General features: G+C 39.4%; 1 protein-coding gene across 2 annotated transcripts; it reads right to left on the minus strand.

Annotated features, from left to right (window-relative positions):
• Positions 1-3,811, minus strand: LOC133315480 (cinnamoyl-CoA reductase 1). Of its 2 annotated transcripts, none has more exons than XM_061517107.1 (5): positions 3,617-3,811; positions 3,302-3,456; positions 2,501-2,683; positions 2,040-2,392; positions 1-367 (listed from the first exon to the last, which is right to left on the minus strand). In XM_061517107.1, the coding sequence occupies exons 1-5, from the start codon at positions 3,750-3,752 to the stop codon at positions 184-186; spliced, it is 1,011 nt and encodes a 336-aa protein (XP_061373091.1). In that variant the 5' UTR covers positions 3,753-3,811; the 3' UTR covers positions 1-183. The 2 variants fall into 2 exon arrangements, with proteins under 2 accessions (XP_061373091.1, XP_061373090.1); XM_061517106.1 differs by having other exon boundaries at positions 2,501-2,686.
• Positions 3,812-22,372: the final 18,561 nt, after the last annotated feature.

Here is a 22,372-nt window from a genome sequence, read left to right on the forward strand (position 1 = left end):
TAAAAGAGGGGAAGAAAATCCAGTAATATTATATATAGGGAGGTACAGACACGGCAACAATTTTGCATGATGTCAATCTTACAAATTTGAATAGAGTCTTCTATGGTAGGATTCCATATTACACGAGCTTCTTTTTGTTCAGTATTAAACTTGTTGACAAATTAAGTAAAGAGGGTAGCTAGTTTAGGATTTCACAGCAATAGAATCTTCTTGCTTTGTAGGAACAGGAAGGTGGCCTTTCTCCTGCAGGCTCTTAACGGTTTCATACAGAGACTGACTCACTGGAGTGAATTCCAATCCCAAATCTCTCAGCTTTTGATTTGAAAAGGTGTATGGTTTTGCTCTTGGATTCTTTTCATCTGAACACCTGCACGTGTAGAATATTAACTTCAAGTCTGAAAGTGAAATGCATTCTCAACTTCAAAACAAGTTATTTCATTGAAACTGAAAGCAACATTTCTTAAGGCATGGGCTAGCTATTTATTTGCTTTGGATGATTAACATCTATTTTAAGTTAACCTAGAGCAATTCATTTAAAATATAAAATAAAAAATAAAAACTTGGAGCAACCCTGTTCCTACCAACTTCTCATAAAAAAATGCACAAATATATGATGTGTTACTGAACAAATCACCAAAGCCGGTTACGTTACCCATTCTAGCCTACAAAATCTTACATCTAAAATTATGTTGATATGAAGTATTCAGCGGGCCCATATTTTAATGGGAGTGGTAGGTAAAAGACCAGAGCTATCATGGGTCAGAGTCTGACAGGGACATTGAGTTTGGTAAGGACTCGTAAGCTCCACTTGATTGTTCCAATAAAAAAAGAAAGCCATTGAAAAGTTCTTAGGCTAGGATAATTTCACTGTCCATCCTTTGGGTGGGCGATTGATCACATAAATACAAGTCAAAGTTGGTACACCTACTGCCGGCACCTTTCTATATCCCATTCACAACCATCTCCAAAATATTTCATATTTTCACTCTATATCTCAAATCAAGAAAATATAACCTTTAATCAAAATTATGTTCATGTATGGGTTATCACTTATCAGTAGAAGACTACCTCAAAGAGTGAGACCACCATGGTATTAACATATCATTGGGTTTTGAACTTGAGTAAAAACCATAACACAATTGTGATCTTTTTTTTTAAACCCAATTCTAATTTACTCTTTAGTAAATAATGAAAGAGTTTCAGATTTTGCAATATACGCAAATTTGGAAGTCAAGGTATGGCATGGGATTTTAAATTCTACCTAAAATTGGCAACACGAAAGCCTGAGATCATACAGTCCCAAACCCCAGCATCAGGAGATTCAGGACCAACAAATCAATAAATATGTCATTTTCCAACAACCCTATTGGGATAGGAAAATTGCAAAATGTAAAAAGCTGTAGGTTGCTTCACTGGCTAGTCTCTATTGATTTCGGTTAACAAGTTCATTCAAAGAGACAAACGGAGAAAAATTCGGAACATGGACCAAAGTGTCACTTTTTGGCAAATTTTTTCCTCAAACGCCACGCGAACAATAACTTTTATCAGATTGTCACGCGTCGAAGTTCGTTACGCCTGGTAACGAACTTCGTCGCTTATGATTTCGTTACACGTGGCCATATTGCATACCAAATTCGCTACCACTGGTAGCGAACTTAGTCCGGTCAGCTTTTTTCTGCGAAAGTGGACCACGTGTCACAAAATCATTGACGAACGAAGTTTGCTACCAGTTGTAGCGAATTACGTGTCGTGCGACAGTCTGCTGTTCGGCGTGACATTTAGATAAAAAATTCGCCAAAAAGCGGCACTTTGGTCAGTGTTTCCTACACAATGTGATCATGATGTACCGAAAACAGAATAAAAACAATAATCTCTCTGGCAGGTACCATGTCTGACCGCAAAAAATCTTACCCAACAATTCTGATGTTGTGGTCCTTTCAGCAAGCAACCACCCCCATTCCCCCAATAAAATGTGTCTGGTTTTAACTGCTCATTAATCATTAAAACAATCATAGTACCAACAAAAGAGAGTGACTTACTTGGTAGGAATTGGGTACTCGGGGAAATACTTGGCCAGAATTTCAACTAGCTCTCCACGGTGCAACGAACTTTCGGCACACAAGTATCGACCAGAAGCAGAAGGCTTCTCATAAACTAGAATGTGGGCTAATGCAACATCCCTAACATCCACATAAGCCTGCGTAGCATTTGTATAGGTCTTAGCAGAACCAGTGAGGTACTTGAGAATGTGAATTGTGCTAGCATTCATGGCTAGTTGTAGTAATGGCCCAAGAACCAAAACGGGGTTCACTACAACCAAGTCCACCCCTTTCTCTTTTGCTACATCCCATGCGGCTTGTTCAGCCACAGCCTTCCCATAGCAATACCAGTTCTGCAAAATCAAAGCCACTAATATTAATTCTCATTCAATTTTGTTGAAACATTAATTTTAATTGACATTATTATTATTATTATTAGTATTAATTATAAGGTAAGGAACCTTGGTGTTCTTGCAAAATTCTAAATCACTCCAACAAGACTCATCAACCACCACATCCATACTCCTAGTTGGGTCCATATAGACAGCCCCAATTGATGAAGTGAAGACCACACGTCGCACTTTTGCTTCTGCAGCTGCTATTATTACATTCTTTGCTCCATTCACTGCTGGCTCCACCATTTCCTCCTGTGTCATCGAAACCATTCATCTCTCACTCAACATTTTCGGTATAATATCAAGGGTCTATAATTCGTGTTACTAGATAAAGGAATTCTTATGCCATAGTGACAAAAAGACATATCAGCACGGAAATAGAAGAATGTATAGAAATTTTTTTTTGGAAAATTGTAAAACCTTAATATCAAATTTGCAAAAAATCATTTACTAATAAAAAAAGGATTTGCATTTATTATTTAACATGACACAACAAATTTTCCTACACACATAACATTTTGTGGGATCCACACTTTTTGAAGAAAAAAAAAAAAAAAAAAGAAATTACGGCACGCAAAACGAATCTCTGTAACATTACAGAGTCACTTTTCCTACAACATAACTCTTATAAAACCCATAAAAAAATCACAAGTGTTTTTCGTGTATTGGTGGGCCAGGTCGGCGTGTATGTCACAACAATCATGCATGATACAGCACATACATACTTTTATTTTATTTAAAAAAAAAAAAAGACAACAAAGTTTGGTGGTAGGGTCCACTAGCCGTCCAATGATGACGCTGTCGAAAAGATAAAAAAATTAAGAATGAAAGAAAAAAAAATGAAAAAAAGAAAAAGAAAAAACTCACAGGGTTATCAGTGACAGGAGAAGCGGTGTGAAAGACACCATGGCAGCCATGAATGGCTGATTGAACAGAGTGAAGATCAAGAAGATCAACCTTATGCAGTGTTAGCCTCTCCGCAGCTCCTTCCAATTCTTTCAAGTGCCCATTCTTAGGATCATCTGAAAAATTGGTAGAGAAATATAAAAAAACATTAATATAACATTTCTTAATAAATTAAATTTTTGAGTTAGAAATAATTTTTTACATTCATGCATGCTTATATATATAATACAGCATAGCATAGCATAGGACAGAAGAGAAGAAGAAGAGAGAGCATGCCTGGGTTTCTGAGGGTTCCTCTGACAGTGTAACCTTTGTCCAAGAGGAGTTTGACCATCCAAGAGGCGATGAAACCACCGGCGCCGGTGACACATATGGTTTGGCCGGAACCTGATGAAGATTCAGCAGTTGGCATATTACTTGTTCTAAACAAGAAAAAAAAAAGGGAGGGGGGGTTGAGGTTGTTGAGTTGTGAGTGGTGACAGTGGCGAATGAGAATGAGAATGGTAATTGACTTTTATAGTGAAAATGGATGCCCACCACATTCACCCAACGGGTTTTGTATCTATAATTTAACATGACCACAACAACTTTCCTACACACACAACATTTTGTGGGACCCACAATTTTTGAAAAAAAAAAACTCTGGCACGCAAAACGAATCTCTATAACATAACACAATCACTTTTCCTACAACATAACTCTTATTAAACCCTTCACCTAACACATAATAATAAGCATCCTCTATCCTTTGTCTATATGCAATCGCTAATTATTAAACCACACCGCACTAAAAATCCAATTTTACTTTAATAATTAAATTTTTGGGGTTATTCATATGGGAAACAAGTTTATTTAGGTGAAAATATATTATCTGATGTGAAAAAAATATATGATATAATTATATGAAAAAATCACAATGAATCAATGGTTATAACCTCCAAAGAATCCGAATCCTATTTAAAGTTGAGAGACAAATAAATAAGGCCTACTCATTTTCTTATATAAAAAAGGAAAAAACTAATATTATGTAACATGATGTAAAGTTTTTTATTCACTCACCCATTGGTTTTTGCATCATCATTTTTTATTTTTTATTTTTATTATATATATGGGATCCACGTACATTTTTGTTTGAGTAGGAAAATATTTTAAGATTATGTTACATGATATTAGTTTTATGCATAAAAAAAAGCACATTTTTAGTATGAGAGAGAAAGTAATCTAGTGTAATATGAAAATGTATTTTCCTTAATTTTTAAAGTAGAACAAATTTTAGATAAAAAAATAAGTTCATAATAATACATATTTTTTATTTTTTAACTTAAAAAATCGTACTTCTGGAAAAAATAATAATTTTTTCTCTCTTTATTTTTCTAATTTTATTATTTACCAAATAATGCATGATACAAATATTATAATAAAATAAACCACCTAAACCCGCCACTTCCACTTAAAATATATTAATCAAATCATCAGATTTCACCTTAAATTAAAATTATCAAAAATTTCTATTAAATTTTTAGATTATGTACAATTCAAGTCATTTTTTATTTGGAATTGGTAATAAACTCCTAGAGTAAAAATCAAATTTGAACAAAAGTTATTAAGAGACAGACATAATTCGGAAATCTCGAATTACCTTGCAATTAAGCCCTTTTATTTAATTGTGCTAAATTTGGTCATATTATATTTTGCTTTATATTCTCCTATTTCATCTACCGCACGTTATGGACAAACATATATAGTTTCCAAATTATTTTTGGCAAAATGGTACAAGGAATAGGATACCGGATACGGCTTTAGTGCCACGTTTTATTTGGAAGTTTCGTTTGATTTGTTATCTTGGAAAGACAAAGTGCACCTTCCCTATCCTTGGGGTTGGTGAGTGAAGAGACATTCAAATTGATGCATCCATAACTTAGAAGCCCAAAATTATCAGTTATACCAAGCACACGCAAGAGGGAAAGTACGATTTTCTTTGATTTTGTTGTTAGAATTAGAACCAGAAAAGTTGGCGAATAATGTAATTTCAAGACCTTTCGAGTTTTGACTCTATTTTAAGTCTTCAACCACCGTGGCCGAGTATTCGTTACCTCAATGAATTTTTACGTGACATGAAATTATATACAAAAAAAAAAAAAAACTTGATCCCTCGAATACAAATATATAATAAGAGAAAAATGTTTATCCTTTTAAATGACATAACTTATATCTTTTCACTCTCACAAAAAGGTGGAATCCATATCTTTATTTTTTTTGTCAACTCTCCTTCCTCCTTTATTTATTTCTTTCTCTATCTTAAAATGACACAACTTTACATTCTTTAAAATGACACACACTTTTTTCATATAATAATAAGAGAATGTATATTAGATAAGGATGAGAATAGAAAAATGTTTGTCATTTTAAATGACAAACTTGTTGAGATATATAGTCTCACATTGGTTGTATGTGCAACTAATGTGGAGTTTATAAGGCCTTGGGCACTCCCACCCTTAGAGCTAGCTTTTGGGGTGATGTATCCCAAGGTTCTTTACATGGTATCAGAGCCTCGCCGCCCCCCACTTTCTCTGGTGGCGTTTCTTAGCACAGGTAGGCTGGGCCTGTTGCATTGTCCACTCTTCAAGCTCAATGGGCTCTTGTGTGAGTGGACGTGTTGAGATATATAGTCTCACATTGGTTGTATGTGCAACTAATGTGAAGTTTATAAAGCCTTGGGCACTCCCACCCTTTGAGCTAGCTTTTGGGTGGTGTATCTCAAGTTTCTTTACTTGTGTCATTTCACTCTCACAAAGAAGTGTGACCCACATCTTTATTTTTTTTGTTCACTCTCTCCATCATGATTTATTTATTTTTCTCACTTAAAATAACACAACTTTATATCTTTTAAAATGACACACATTTTTCTCTTAATTTATTTGGCTAATGGAATCGCCAATAATGTAAGAAGTGTCCTATTTAAATAATGGTAAATATTAATTTTTATTCATCAATAAGATTTTTTTCCTAAAATTTAAAAAGTTAAAGGTAGTTTTTTTTTTATCTTTTTTATTTTAAAAACTAAACAAGAAAGATTAACAATCAAATAGTTATATAATTATTTAGATTGTATCTTTTAACAAAAAATAAATAATAATAAAATTCACGGGTAAACTCTACACGGAAATCAAACGTCAGGTTGTACATTGATACAAAATATACGGAAGTGGTACAGAAATGGAAAGAAATCATAAGAAATTATAAAAAAAAAAAGAAGGAAAGGGAAGAATATGTGAGGTCAAGCACTAAATTTCCTTCTACTTGTTTAGATTTTTAAAATACTTTAAAAATCCTCCAAATTAGGAGAAGTTTAAAATGTTCATATCAATTAACGAGGATTTTGGGGGATCTCATAATAATCACTGAATTTCTCCCCTAGTTTTAACAATAATAGGATTTACTTGTTATAACACCCCTACTTCCCAACAGAGTCTTGCTCCCCATTAGTTTTAGGTGGATCATTAATGGATTTATGAGCCAAATCAGGCTCTCAAGGGCCCAAGTATCCACAGATTTGCTAGCTGATTTTACAGATTTAGATTTCCAGATGCTCTCTAAATTTCGGAAATGGATTTTTTTATGTGAAAAAAAAATATGATATGGTTATATAAAAAGATTATAACTATACAAAAATAAATTAACGATTATGATTTTATAATTATCTATTTTAATATATATATTTTTCTCTTCTTTTATTACTATTAATCCACTTTTATATTATTATAATGGAAAATATTTTTCTCATTTAGTTAGAGATAACTATCTCCTGTTATACACTCATCGAATTTCGTGTCAACTTTTTTTTTTTTTTTTGTTTTAAATTGTGAACCCCATATATTTATCTCACATATTTATCTTACATACATGAGAGAACTATCTCAAGCAACATAAGATTAGTAACTCCATGTTATAATTCCTCACATAGTGATAGTATCATATTTTTTTTTCATTGGTTACAGATATCTCACTCTCTCATCCATAAGTAGATATCATTAAAGATACCAGGAAAATACTTACTGAACCCAAATGTTTTGTCTGCCATGAAGACTAAGCTGGACTGAGAATTGACACTTGCACCCTTAGCAGGCTTTTTTTTTTTGGGAAACATACCCTCAGCTGACTTTCACTCTGACTTTTCATTGCTTTGTTTTGTGCCCTGCACATTATGAATAATTGAGGACACCAATGAAGTAATCATATAAGATAAGATGATGGCCATGTTATTGATAAGCAAATATATATTTTTCTATTATATATATATATATGATTTCCGCTGCTGCTGTACCTACAGCAAGCAAGGATACACGTCCGAATCTTAGGATACGGCAACGGATTCTGAGTTTTTTTTTTAAAAAAGCCGTGGGACCCACTTTTCTGTGTCAGCTGTAAATAACACTATCTACGGCTGCTGCAGAAATGTTAAGCCCTATATATATATATATATATATATATATATATAATGAATTTTATTTTTCTTATATTACATAAGATAAATCTTCTCTTATGCTCTACAATAAATAATAAGATCCACATTATTTTTTAAAAAATCGAAGTGAGAAAAAAATAAAATACGAACCGGGAAATTTCCCCTCTGTTGAGGTGTCTAAGTTGTGTCTCTATTTTTGAGGGCTCACATCACATGCAGCACCCAAATAAAGGGATACATCTTGATACTTGTTCTTGCACAAGTTAAACATAATGGGCAACCAGACCCAATATCGATAAAATAATTAGAATTGCCTATTATGACAATGGGCTCAATGTTAGCACTCATTAAAAATATCACTAGACCAAAATTCATTACAGCCACCGCAAATAGCTCAGGAAGAATCAACTGAGTTATTGCATTTCATAGAAAAAAACTTTGTCAAGAAGCATTAAAGCTTATCAAGTGAAACATTGGTAACAGAAATAAATGAATTACACAATACTGCTTTTGAAGTACTTGCATTGGATATTGTCCGGCCACCAGACCTTGATCTTGCAGCCAACCAATGGGTAATTATAATTGTGGCTTTCAAATTCCTACAGAAAAAAAAGAACAAATATAATATTTATTAACAAAAATAAATAATAGGCTACAAATTTATAGAAAAAAATATTAAACGAAGAGAGAAGTTTCACTAGACAAATCGAAACTGCAATGTCAATTTTTATTAACTTTGACTTTTGACCATTATTTCTTAGCAATAAAATGATACTCTCTTAAGGGCAAAAAATTGTGACACTGAACAATGGCTAAACACACACATAAATGGATAGAAAGAGTGTGGGAGAGAGAGTATACCATTAGATACAAACTTTTTATCTAAAAAATAAAATGCAGTAATATGAAGGCAACAATATGGCCATCAATCTTCCAAGACATCAATTGATTAGAACAATTAGCACATAAATTTGAAGATTATCACCTGGTAAGGACCTTACTTGATACTCGAAAAGAATATTCAGGATAGTGTCATTGAAAATTTGAAAAAAATGGGACATCTCTAGGGGATTATCGTAAGAGATTAATTGTCAAGAACTATGCTACAATTCTAATTCATACCTCATGCACTTCCTTTGGTGCACCTCCTCCTCAACCTTGTTTTAGGGTCATCCTGAAATCCATGTAATGTTTTACTTGCAGACTCAGTAATCAGCTCCTATAAAGTGGTTGCAGCATGGCCCCCAGAAGACAAAAAATCTGAGTTGTTACCAGTATATGTTGTTCAAGTAAATTATAAAAATATACTTGTTATTCTATAATACAAGATGATTCATTGAGATCTTTATTAGGAGTAGCAAAAAGCCTCCTCGTTTTCTTAACATCTGTTTTGAGTTGAGGACCTGACCTCTTGTCTATTTGCTACCTCAATATTCATAGCTGACATGGGTTTCTTCTCATCCTCACAAGAAACCTTATATTCTGTCTCAGCAACTACGAATTCAGGAGCTACAGCAGTTTTCTCATCAACCTTCAGAGCACCTTTGATTGTCAACTTCAATGCTTTTACTTCAGAATCTTTCCTTAGTTCAGATTCCATTTTCAATCTATCACAAGGAAGTTCCAAGAAATATCTGTTGGGTTTTGCTCTTTCACTAAAGCCCAATTGGGCCTAGTGTATAAGAAACCTAAAGCTCATTCAGCTTAGGATTAAGGTTTCTTTCACTTGGTGGTTGCAGATCTCTCGAGAATAACCACACACTATCCCCTTCCCCCTTGAGAGATAGTCTAGAAGTTCTGTCGCCAACCAACTATAAGGAGATTGTTCATGCTGTGACGAGTTTGTGAAGGAATTTTACACAAAAGAAGGTCACTCATAGATTTGCTCTTAAAGAGGTATGCCTTGTGTATTAGTGAGACAATGATGATTCGGTAAGCATACCAAACTATTAGGTCTTAAATCGCTTCCTCATAAATTCAATAGTTCCTACAGTAACCTCAAAGCGGAGGGTTCAAATTGTCTTCCTTTGACATTGACACATAATTAGGGTCAACATTTTCATTCACTGTGCTATTCTTTTCCTTAGACAACCACTTTTGGGATGGCTTCCATCAGTATTCTCATCAATTTTAGGTGGTGAACCAAGAGCTTCACTAACATTTTCAGTCTTCGCCATAAATTTATCTAGTCTGGAAGTAGGTCTTTCAGAAGGTGGAAAATCAGTGCCATTTTTGTGAGCTTTTATGTTTTGAGCTCGTTTTCCAGTTTTTATTCCCATATAAATCCAGGAGAGATCATAGCCCTCCTCGGGATTTATTAAAGAATTGGGTTAACAAAAATCGCCTCTTACTTGGTCAGTCTTTTTTTTTTTTGTTGCCTGGATTCTAACATGCTATAAAGTTAAGATTAATCAAGAATATCACAAATGTAGGTATAATAGTTTATTTGGTAGAGTATTGCTTAGCACAAGTAAAACACACCAGTATCTTAGAACCATTTGAATGATCGCATTGGTGGAATTCAGAATCATTCTGGCAAATAGAAGTTACTATCTGAGAATATTCATCCAGAGCTCTTGCTGTGGACTCTATTGTTTTCATGAGATAGGGCTTAAGCTTGAGAACACAATTTGTAAGTACTTTCTCCCCCAATGTCCAAGCAATAGGTGAAAGATTCTGGGAAGATATGAGGTTGAAATTGACATAATGCACAAAGTGTTACCTTATTTTCCTTTCTTACACTATCTATCAGGGGTCTTAGAAGATCGAAGGAAATTTCTTCGCTTTCATCCAAGACTAGGATCATTATTGATTCCATAGAAGACATAACAATAGGGGGATAATTTGACCTTTAAATTGAGCAAACAAAACCTTCTGTCATTAATCACTCCAGAAGTGGATGAAACTTACTTAGAAAGAGGGGTTAGAGAGAAAAAGCATTCTACTTTTGCATTAGCAAAATTAATGTAAAATAACTTCCCAAAGCTTCAAATAGTAGCCATTTGCAAAAGGGGAAATCAGAGAAAACCCAAATTTCCTAGGTTTCAGAACTTCATTATTGAGATATGCTCAACACATAATTCATAAGAAAATGCCTTCACCCTCATAAGCACCTTTCGAGTATCTTATTAAGGGTATTAAGAACAATTACAACTTTGATATTGATCTTCTACTTCTATTATCAACTTCAATAATTATAATCAGTAATGTGAAATTATGTACATGTCATTAGAGTTTATTTAAAGAATTTGCTTGTATATATCAATGAGTCTAAAAATTCTGACACTACATCTTGATTCAAAATCTTAAGACAATGAGTCTATGAATCTTTTAACTTATATGGTCCTTACTTCGTCCATTCTTAATCAATAAGAAACTTCATCATTTACTTGAATTTCTAACCATGTGCACTCAAATACAAATCAAAGCTCTAAAATAGCATTGCTTTTGAAAATGAAATATCTAATATCATTTATAAAACACAAAAATATATGAGTTTTACGAAATTAAACAAATTATATCCAGGCAAGTTTTGATCAGGAAGAAACACAGAAATGATATGTAATCATGGCTCCAACCTTATAATTCTCAGGAAATTCTCACACATCTCAATGACCAAGTCATAACATTCAAGGTCCAGCATGACCAGACATGTTTTGAACTTCACAACATTAACAAGTGTAGAAATTGCTTTTTTATAACAGCGCCAGATACAGTAGACAATTTTTCAAAAGCTGCCATAGTGAGCTTGAAAAACTCCTGTCCACCATGAAATGAAGTGATTTCTAAGTATAATTTCAACAACAAAACTAAGACTAGGAAAAATCATTAACAGCATTGGATGCAGTTTACTTGAATTATTTGTTTGAAACATGAAAAATTGTTTAAAACTCAAATGAGTACCTCCATTAGTTCATCATCGTATGGATCAGGTGCTGAGATTCCAAGAATCTCAGCAATGCAAGAAGTAGCTGAAATCTTAACATCCTCATCCGAGGGCCTCAAAAGTTCAACTGAAATCAATGCCTTCATTGAAGGTAAAAGTTCTTCTTGCACTGACTTGGTTGGTGATTGCTCCACAGTTGATAAAACTACCTCAAGTTTCTGAAAGTTAGAAAAAAAAATCAATCATATATCAGGTTAGAAGAGCTATTATAAAATTTTAAAAACTTGTTGCAAAATACAGAATCGTTGAAATGCGAGGGAAAAACTCTCAAACAACAATGCAAGCAATAGGGCAAGGTAAATTTACCCAAAGAAACAAGGACAAAATTAAGACTAATTTACTTACAATTTCTGTTTGTAACTGAATTTTATATTTGACTTATGATACACCGAGGATAAGTGCATATAGTAGAGGTCTATAGCCTCTAGTGAGTCATCAGGTAGAACAAGGAAAGCATCTATGGCGAAGTACCCTTAGGGGATTATGATTGTCCATGAAGGGAGTAAAGCTTCCTACAAAATGCACCCTAACCTTTAAGCCAAATTGACAAGGGCTCCCTCTGTGGAGCAATGAGTTGTTCTAATATTTAACTATTAAGAATGTGAAGTCCTTAATAGGAGGAAGAACAACTCTCTTGAGGAACCAGTGACTATGGCTGTCAGGTAAGTATTGTGATTTTGACATATGAGTGTAACATAAGCATATACAAATGAAATATCCCTAGATTTGTAATCCAGTAAACAGTGTACTGGCATGTTTTTCTTTATATTTCTTTTGAATTTAGTTACCTTAAATGAAATATCCCTTTAAGAATGCTTTCTTTCTTTTCTCATTGGCGCTTTTAATGCTTGTATTTGAGCGTTGATGGCAGTGCTTATGAGTAACTTAGCAAGAGTTTTGGTCATCTTCTGCCCTGAAATCACTACTTTATTATCCTTGCTCATTTTAAGTTTTTTTTAGTTGAACTATTACATTGCACACCACTGTCCCTCACTGACAGACAGACACAACCTAGTTTGGTCATCCCCTCATAGGTGACCGTTTGTCATGTTGTGCCGTTTACACTATATCCATTGTGTCAAGTGTCTAACTCAAAATCAATTTTTTTCATATTTTGGTTAAAAAAAATGGGCTTTTTGACCCTTTTGCCCCTAATTAAATAATTAATAACCAATTTGCCCCTCCCCCAGAACTATCCACCATCCTGCCCCCATTTAGTCGATTAAGTTGCACTTTTAATCGACTAAATGGGCTAAACTCAGAAATTATGAAATGCGAATTTTAGTCGACTAAAAACTCACCTTAATCGACTAAATTGTTTGCACTTTTAGTCGACTAAGCACATTATTTAGTCGACTAAAGATCGCGAAAAACCCTATATCCAGACCTCTCTTGGCCTCATTTTCAAAATATTCGAAATCAAAACTCCTCTCTTGGTCTTTTTCTCTTGTTTGTCAGCTGGGAACCTTCCAATCACCCTTCCATTTCATCTCACCACCTCTAAGGCATAGTAATTGTGAAATCATTGTCATTTTCCTTTATTTCTCAATTGTTTCCCCCAAATCTGAACCCTAACCCCTAAAATCTGATTCCTACCCCCAAAATTCGTGTGAAAGATGAGCTCAAGTCCAAACATGTATGTTACCATGATTTACTATGATGGAAAGCATTATGAAGGCCCCAACGGTGTTCAATTTGAAGGAAAAACGAAAATGTTAAAAATCAAACGGGGCACTACGTACAATGAGCTGAAGGGGAGGATTAACCAAAAATTGGGGCTACACGACAGTCATGGCGTTCAACGGATGATCGCCAGGGTAGAGTCTACAGTTGGTAAGGATGCTATATTCTACATTGGTAATGATATATGTGACGATGAAGATGTGGACTGTGTCATAGATGCAATTGTGGACCGAAAATTTCAAAACTTTATTGAGATATATGTTGAAATAGACTGCGGTCAATCTTCATCTGCACCTGTGCATGGAAGAAGTCAAAGTCAAGAAGACAGAGTGGTCGGTTTATCTGCACCTGCACCTGTCTTAAGTCAGATACCACTGAGGGAAATAGACGAGGATGAGGATGGGCATGACGAGGATATGGACAGTGAAGACGATGGTGAACCCGAGAGTGTTATTCCGCTGGGTGACACCTCAGATACGGACGTAGAGGAGAATTTTGACGCTGATACTAGTTCAGGAAACTTGAGTTCCCAGGTTATGCCACCGCTCCGTGTTGACCCTGTTTGCAGTGGTAAGATTGTAAATTAAAGTTTTAATTTTGCAACATGCTGTTATATTTGTGTTTTCTTTCGTACTGACGGATAAGTTTAAATTTGGACGTAGGGTCTGAGATTGAGCCATTTTGGAACGACAACCCACACTATTCGTTCATTAATTGGGCTCACCCTAATGATGAGACAGAGATATTGTATGGCGACGATGACATCCACGGTGGCTGGCATTTAGGAGATCCATTATATTTGTACCAGGAGTTTCGAACTAAATCTGAAATGCAACATGCTGCCAAATTATATTGTATGAAGTCTTATCGTACTGCTGTGGTGGCAAAAAGTGATGACCATAGATTTGTGATGAAATGTCGACACCATAATGATGGTTGTCCCTGGTACGTGCGGGCTATGTTGCCCAAGAATGGAAATAGTTGGGTTGTTAGTAAGTGGGGTAAAAAACACACCTGCCTAAACCAAGGCCTTACTCGGGACCATAGACAGCTGGATTCTGATGTAATCTGTGCAACCATTATAAGTATGTATTACATTCATTTTTGTTTATGGTTTAATTTTTCGGTATATTTATTGATTGTGTTGACTTCGAATTTTGTATAGGTATGTTAAAAGAAGATCAATCCACGAAACCAGTTCTTATTCAGGAGAGGGTACAAAGTTTGTATGGATACAACATATCTTATAGGAAGGCTTGGAAGGCTAAAATGAAGGCCATTGTGAAGTTGTTTGGGGACTGGGAAAAATCATGTTATCTTACCTGGTTGGCTGAACTACATGACACAGATAAATCCTGGTTCTGTGTTCAAGATTGATACGGATCAGTGTTGTGACGAACGACGAGTCTACACCGATAAGGCTGTCTTTCGCAGGGTATTTTGGACTTTTCACCAGTGCATTGAGGCTTTCAAATATTGTAAACCCATAATCCAAATTGATGGCACGCACCTTACGGGAAATACAAAGGTACCCTCTTGATTGCTACGTCACAGGATGGTGATGGATTCATTCTGCCTATTGCGTTTGCCATTGTTCCACCGGGTGAGAGATTGGATGATTGGTTGTGGTTTCTTAGCCAGATGTGTTTCCATGTCACACGTAGGCATGGTATCTGTCTAATATCCGATCGTCACCCCAGCATCATCAGGGCTGTGAAGGATCATGCCGGTTGGCAGCCTCCATTTGCGTATCACGTGTTTTGTCTTCGTCACATTGGAAGCAACTTCAACACTAAGTTTAGGGATAAGGAACTGAAGAAAACGCTGATGAAACTAGGTAACCTATTTACATGAATGTGTACATGTTGTATGTAATGTTGTTTATGTATAACTCATTGCAATTTGGGTTCATTTTTTGCAGGTTACACGTGTTCGAAGATTCACTTTGATTTAAGATTTCAAGAATTTGTCGACAGTAACCCACAAGTAGCCTCATGGATAGATTAGATTCCCAAAGAGAAATGGTGCAGGTCTTATGATGAGGAGGGCCGAAGGTTTGGTCATATGACGACAAACCTATCTGAGTGTATCAATAAGGTCCTACGGGGTGCACGTAATTTTCCAGTAACGGCATTGGTCAAGATAACCCTAACCCTAACCCTAAAACAGAACACAAAAACCCATTCCTAACCCTAAACACTACACCCCAAACAAAACAGCAACATAAACCCTAACCCTAACCCTAACCCTAACCCTAACATAACCCTAACCCTAAGCCTAAGGCACCACATCAACCCTAACCCTCACCCTCACAACAAACTTAGCACCCTACCCCTAACCTAAATCCACAAAACCGCAAACAGAAATCAAATGCATGGAGAAAACCAAAAAAAAAAACTAAACTTAAAACCTAATGCAAGTCAGAATACGTTACCTAAATGTCGATTTCGCAAGTGTGAACCAAGGAAGCTTCAATCGCACCTTCAAGGATTGAGATTCGGACTTGGTTGGAGAGAGGGGACAGAATGCAGCGATTTAGTCGATTAGGGTTTCAAAATAACCCCCTTTGCAAAATGGGGTGGTTTTTAAAAAACCTGATCTGCGATCTTTAGTCGACTAAATAATGCTCTTAGTCGACTAAAAGTGCAAACAATTTAGTCGATTAAGGTGAGTTTTTAGTCGACTAAAATTCGCGTTTCATAATTTCTGAGTTTAGCCCATTTAGTCGATTAAAAGTGCAACTTAATCGACTAAATGGGGGCAGGATGGTGGATAGTTCTGGGGGAGGGGCAAATTGGTTATTAATTATTTAATTAGGGGCAAAAGGGTCAAAACGCCAAAAAAATGCATCTCTTTTCTATCTACAATATGTAGATATGCATGATTATGCGATATGCAAAAGGGTCGAGTATATCAATAACAAAACATGGAAAAAGAATCAAAGTAGTTTTTGCACCGTTAGGTTCTGTGAGCCCATTATGTACCCTACAGGGTAATGTTACTATATGGATTATACCACTAGGCGAGGTAATGACCAGACTAGTAGGTATAGTTCCAAGAGGCAAGCAAGCTAATAGTAATGGCAGATTAATAGCAAGAGAATGACTTGGAAGTAAATGGGCATAACAACAGTACATAAAAGATACCTCTAAGGTGTGCCCAGGAGGGCTATTTATAAGGGAAATGGAGCGGGCTGGTGAGGGAGAGGTCAACTCTCCTTGGGATTTACTCCCATGGTGCAGTGTTAGGCGTGCTGGCGCTGTCATTATGGCAGTGCTGCGCCCTCTGCACTCTGGCGGTGTCAGCACCGGGCAAAAGGGGAGTTTCCCTTTGTGGTTTCTGTCGTAGTCGCCTTCAACGGCAGGCGTTCCAAGATGGGACATTTTGGTGTATGCCTTGGGCCTGCTGCTACGTTGGGGGTTGAGGGGGTCCATGTCAGCCCTAAGGGCTGACGTGGGGCAAGGCTGTGGCTGGGCTTGAGTGATTGGGCCAGCTGAGGGTTGGGCCTGTGTAGTTGGGCCGCCCCAGTATTTGGGCCATCTAGAACAGGAGCCCCCCAGCTTGGTAGCAGCCGTGGGGTGGTGCCAAGTTAAAGACTCCAGACGTTCTTGTCAGGGCGGTGTGCGTCCTTAAAGGGGGAGTTACTGACGCTTTATGGGTATAAGTTGGCGCCTTGGTAAGTAGGATTTGGCGATCCACCGTTTGGCGATGTGAAATGCTTGGCGATGTGAAATGCTTGGCGATGTGAAATGCTTGAGCACCCATCGCTTGGATTTGTGAAATGCTTGAGCACGGGCGATTGCTCTTGGTGATAACTGTCCTACGATCATTGATGACGGGGATTGGTAGGTGATGGAAACGGAAAGCTGCCTCTTAAAGGTACTTTAAGAGGCTTTTCGGTTTCCGAGGAGCAGTAATGATGAGTTATCCCATCATTACTATTTACTGCAGGCATCCAAGCGTCATAGGGTTCGTCGCATTAATGCGACGCGACTGGTGATTTGTCCCTTTGAAGTGACCGTTTTGCCCCCTCTCCTTAACCGCTCATCACACGATGAGCATGCCATCGTACGGTTAAGTGGGGGTTACTTACACGTGTCTGTGTGAGACTAGTGTGATTTGCGTAACCGCTCATCCCACGATGAGCATGCCGTCGAACGGTTAAGTGTGGGTTATTTACACGTGTCTGTGTGAGACTAATGTGATTTGCGTAACCGCACGATGAGCATGCCATCGTACGGTTAAGTGCGGTCTCTCTCTTTCCCCCCCCTTTTTTTTATAAAAAGGGGGGGAGCCCCCTTGTTAGGGCTCTTCCTTACGCGAAACCTACACTCTTGCGCATTGCTCATAGCCTTTGTTCCCTATCCTCAGTTTGGTGTGATAGTGTCGGTCTTCTTTCTCTTCTTTCCTGCGATTCTCAGGTATAGTCCTTCTTCTCTTGTCGTTTCTATTCTCCTTAGTGGTTGTCTTCTTCTCTTTTTCCTGCTGTACCGATGGTTAGGTTTACAGAACCTATCCCAGGCCTCATACTCCCTGAATTGGAAGTAGAAATTAAGGAAGAGGAGTTTGACGAGGCCTTTGAGGCACTGGGGGATAGTGCGGTGGGGCCAGCTATGCGAGAGTGTCTTGCTAGTTGCACCCCAAGTCGTCCCTTAGTTCCTGGGGTTGAGAGGTTTCCCCACGGGAAGGTGCCCGAACTTCTGGGTTTTAGCGAAGAGGAGATTCAAAATCTTCTCCCCGAGAGAGTATCGGGTCCTATCCTACCGTATGCTGGTGAGGCGTCGTGTTCAATTCCCCGTAGTGGGCGCCGCAGAGGGCGCCACGATTTGGTTGGTGAGAAGAGCTCCAGACCTGGTGGGCGTTCGCGTGCCGCCTCTAGGAGGCAGATGCTCGCTTCACGCCGTCACGTTTCTCGGCGTTCTGATTTTGGAGTTGGGCGATTAATTCGACCCGTATCCAACATCAACCGTCTACGTCAAAACCGTCCCTTAGAATATTATTTCCACCCTAGCCATTCTCCATTCGCCCGTCGTTCCTCTCATGGTCTAATTCCCCTCATTCCCCAATCTTTCCAACGTCGCATGTATGATGAGTCCACAGAAAATCGTTTGGGTAGATATCACCCGGAGGATGGTCGCCTTACAAGGTATGGCGTGTGGGACGCCATTTTTGAGGATATAGGGCTTTATAAGATACCGCCTGCTTGGTGGCCTTCTAACCTGAGCTATTCAGATTTTTACTCAAGTTCATCAGATACCTCGGATTCTGATGGTGAGTTAACTGTATAACTCTCTTTTTTTTTTCGTTGTTCTTAGCGCGGGGGGTGTTGGAGGTGACAAGGATGTTGATAGGGTGGGTTGGAGTAACTCGTTTCCTTTTGCAATGGTCTTCCTTGCGTATGTGAAGTTTAGAAGATTGACTGTGTGTTTGTCGCTCCTAGGTAGACCTCTCACGGATTTTCCAGAATTATGGCGACTGTTCCGTCGGACGATGGTCTCGGGGCGCGGGATTGGGTTGACTCAGTGGTGGCCTCAACATCTTCAAGCTACTCTGACAAGAGCATCTTACGCAGTCACTATAAAGATGAATCTGGCTTTAGTATAACTGAAAATGGCGCCATGGAGGCGAAGTGGCAACCGATCGCGGTCGGCGCTGATCGTCGAGTTTGTGACGCGCCTCTTGCGGAGCAGCGATTACGATGGCAATTTATGGTGTACAAAACGCACTTTACTGATCAGAAGGTGAGGTTTCCGTTATTCGAGTTCGAGATGGGGGTGTTATCTCACTTACAGGTGGCGCCTTCACAACTGCATCCCAACGCTTGGGCGTTTGTCCGAGTTTTTGAGAGTATCTGCAAGTATTTTGACATGGTCTATTCTGTACGATCATTTTTCTACTGCTTTCAAGTGTCGCCATCCAAGAAGACGAAGCTTGGTTGGGTTTCTTTGAAGGTGGGCAAATCGATTGGATCAATATTCGCCCAGTATGCCAACTCTTACAAAAATTGGACGCGTACCTTCTTTTGGATTGAACCAGTGCTAAGCGAGGGCGAGCTCCCTTTCTTTGTTGATCCGTCGAGTGGGGAGTGCCGGTTTCCCCTGTACTGGACTAAGGCTCATTATGAAACGCCGGCCGGTCAGTACTCGTTTGCTCTAAGGGTCTTGTCTCCTGGGGAGGTAAGGGCGATCGGTTGGTTTTTGGAGGTCAATGGGGGTCTTGCCAGTTGGCCCACGAAGCAAGTGTTGTGTCATGGAGGTGTGGTGGCGTTCAAAATTTTCCTTTTTTTTTAACTTTGTGGCGATATATTCTGAGACTTCTTGTGTTTACCCTTCCTTGTGTTTATACTGACTCATATCTTATTGTTTGTAGTTGGAAACATGGCAACCGATGCGTTGAAACTTGCGCGTGATACCACCGCTAAAGTGAGGGCCAAGCAGGGCGTGGCGCCTCAGACTCAGACCATCTTTCCCTCAAAAAAGAAAAGTCTGGACAAGGGTAAAGCCGTAGAGGTCCGCCAGAAAAAGAAGAAAGTTCGATCTGCTGCTGACATCCCTGCTGGTGAACTTGAGAAGCGGGCTAACCGCCCTATTATTAGAGAGCCCACTGGCGTGACTGGCCACTCTTCTGCAAGTGAATCAGCACTTGGTTATGGGTTACAAGGCGCGACAGCGAGCTTAACACCACCAAGATCTTCCCAGGCAGGGTGCTCTGAGCGTTCTGGGGACGGTCTGACCCGGGATGGTGCCTCTGAGGGCGATCCGGCTGGGGGAGGTGACCACCCTGTTGAGCCATCTGAAGCTGTAGGTTCACCCCCTCTTCCAGAAATCCTTGTGAGCAGGGCGCTCAGGTTGTCAGAGAGGGACCTCGCCGACGGCTTCCCCAACATCAGGCGTTCCAAGATGATAATGCCCCCGCGTTTCGACCGCCAGCAATACATGGACTGCACCCAAGTAATAATTGTTCGCCTCCTGGGCCAACAGGAGATTACCATGGATTTTGAGGAACGATGCACCCGACAAGAGGATCTTATTGTTGACTTGGGGGGGGCAGGTGAATAGCTTGACTGCTGACGTAGGGCGCCTTGGCAAAGAATTTGTTGACGGGAAAGCTTCTTCAAAATCGTTGATAGCGCAATTAAAAACGGCAGAGGATGCGGTGAAACAATTGACCGCCGATAAAAACAACCTGAGTCTGTTAGTGGAGCATTTGAAGAAGGAAAATGAGACTCTTTCAGCAGAGCGAGATCAACTCTCTTCAGATTTATTTTCCGCGCACGGGAGCCTTCACGCCAGGGATGACGACTATAAGAAGGCTATTGCGCAAGTGGGGAAGCTGGAAGAGGCTCTGGCAGATCTGATGTATGATTCTTTCAACAACGCCCTCAAGCAGGTTGCCGTGAGGTATGCTGGTGTCAATTTGACTGGCCTGGATCCGTCTTATGATGTAGAGGATGGCCAGATTGTAGAGCGCCTTGAAGGTGGTGGGGTGAAGGTGAATGAAACGTCGCCAGAGACTGATGACGATGAAGGAGCTCGCGGCGTGCTTCCAATGACTGACACGGACAGTGATCATACGCGAGATGACGTTGGGCGTGTAACGTCAGGCGATCCTGTTGGTACTGCTAGGCAGGATGAAACGGTTCAGGCGTCGGAGGCGGTTGCCCCAGTAGTTGAAGGGGACCCGTCCGTTCAGGATCGAGATGTTTAAGATGCTCTGGCGTCTGGCGTCGTTGGTATGTCAACAGCGGCCTTATGTTGTAGAGACTATTAATATCAACGAGTGGATTTCCTTTACCTTTGTCATTTTTCACGCTTTGTCTAAAGAGCCGCTTTATTTTTCTTGCCTCTTCTTCAGTGAATTAAGCTTGATTGTACGAGCGTTGGTTGGGGGTGAGGATCATGCCAGTCCAACTGCGGCGATGGTGGGAACCATCTTGCTTGCTAGGCGTTGGCTGGGGGTGAGGACGTCCCAGTCCAACTGCGGCGAGGGTGAGAACCATCTCGCTTGTTGGGCGTCGGCTAGGGTGAAGACCCCCGAAGACCAACTATGGCGGGGGTGAGAACCGTCCCGTAGTTGGGCGTTGAATGGGGGTGAGAACCATCCCAGACCAACTATGGCGGGGGTGACAACCGTCCCGTAGTTGGGCGTTGGCTGGGGGTGAGAACCATCCCAGACCAACTATGGCGGGGGTGAGAACCGTCCCGTAAGTTGGGCGTTGGCTGGGGGTGAGAACCATCCCAGACCAACTATGGCGGGGGTGAGAACCGTCCCGTAAGTTGGGCGTTGGCCGTTGGCTGGGGGTGAGAACCATCCTAGACTATGGCAACTAGTTGGGCGTTGGCTGGGGGTGAGACCATCCCGACCAACTATGGCGGGGGTGAGAACCGTCCCGTAAGTTGGGCGTTGGCTGGGGGTGAGAACCATCCCAGACCAACTATGGCGGGGGTGAGAACCGTCCCGTAGTCGCATTTGATAGTGTTAAATTGAACTGGCGATCTTTATTGAAGCTCAAAACTCTGCCTCGTTAAAAACCTTTCCCAGCAAAACCCTATGGGACAAAAGCCTAGGAAAGGAAAAGAGTGCAGGAGTTGTTACATGATAACTTAACTATAATACATTTTGAGCTTATCGGCGTTCCAAGCCCTTGGCAGCGCCTTTCCTTCTAATGTTTCTAGGTAGTAGGCTCCATGACCTAATTTGTTGGTTACCCTGTAAGGTCCTTCCCATGTTGGGGCGAGCTTTCCTTCGCGGGCGTTTTTATTTCCAACGTCTGCTCTGCGAAGCACCAAATCTTTTTCTTGGAAACTCCTGGGGATGACCTTCTTATTGTAGTAAGTAGCTGATTTTCCTTTAGAATGGAGATCAGACTCGGCGGCAGACCTTCTGAGTTCGTCCAGCAAGTCTAATGCTTCTTTCAAATTCTGGGTGTTGTCGATCT

Source organism: Gastrolobium bilobum, unplaced genomic scaffold (assembly GCF_033153095.1).
Source record: "Gastrolobium bilobum isolate Gb01-03AN ecotype WA unplaced genomic scaffold, APGP_CSIRO_Gbil_v1 utg2933, whole genome shotgun sequence".
NCBI lineage: Eukaryota > Viridiplantae > Streptophyta > Magnoliopsida > Fabales > Fabaceae > Gastrolobium > Gastrolobium bilobum.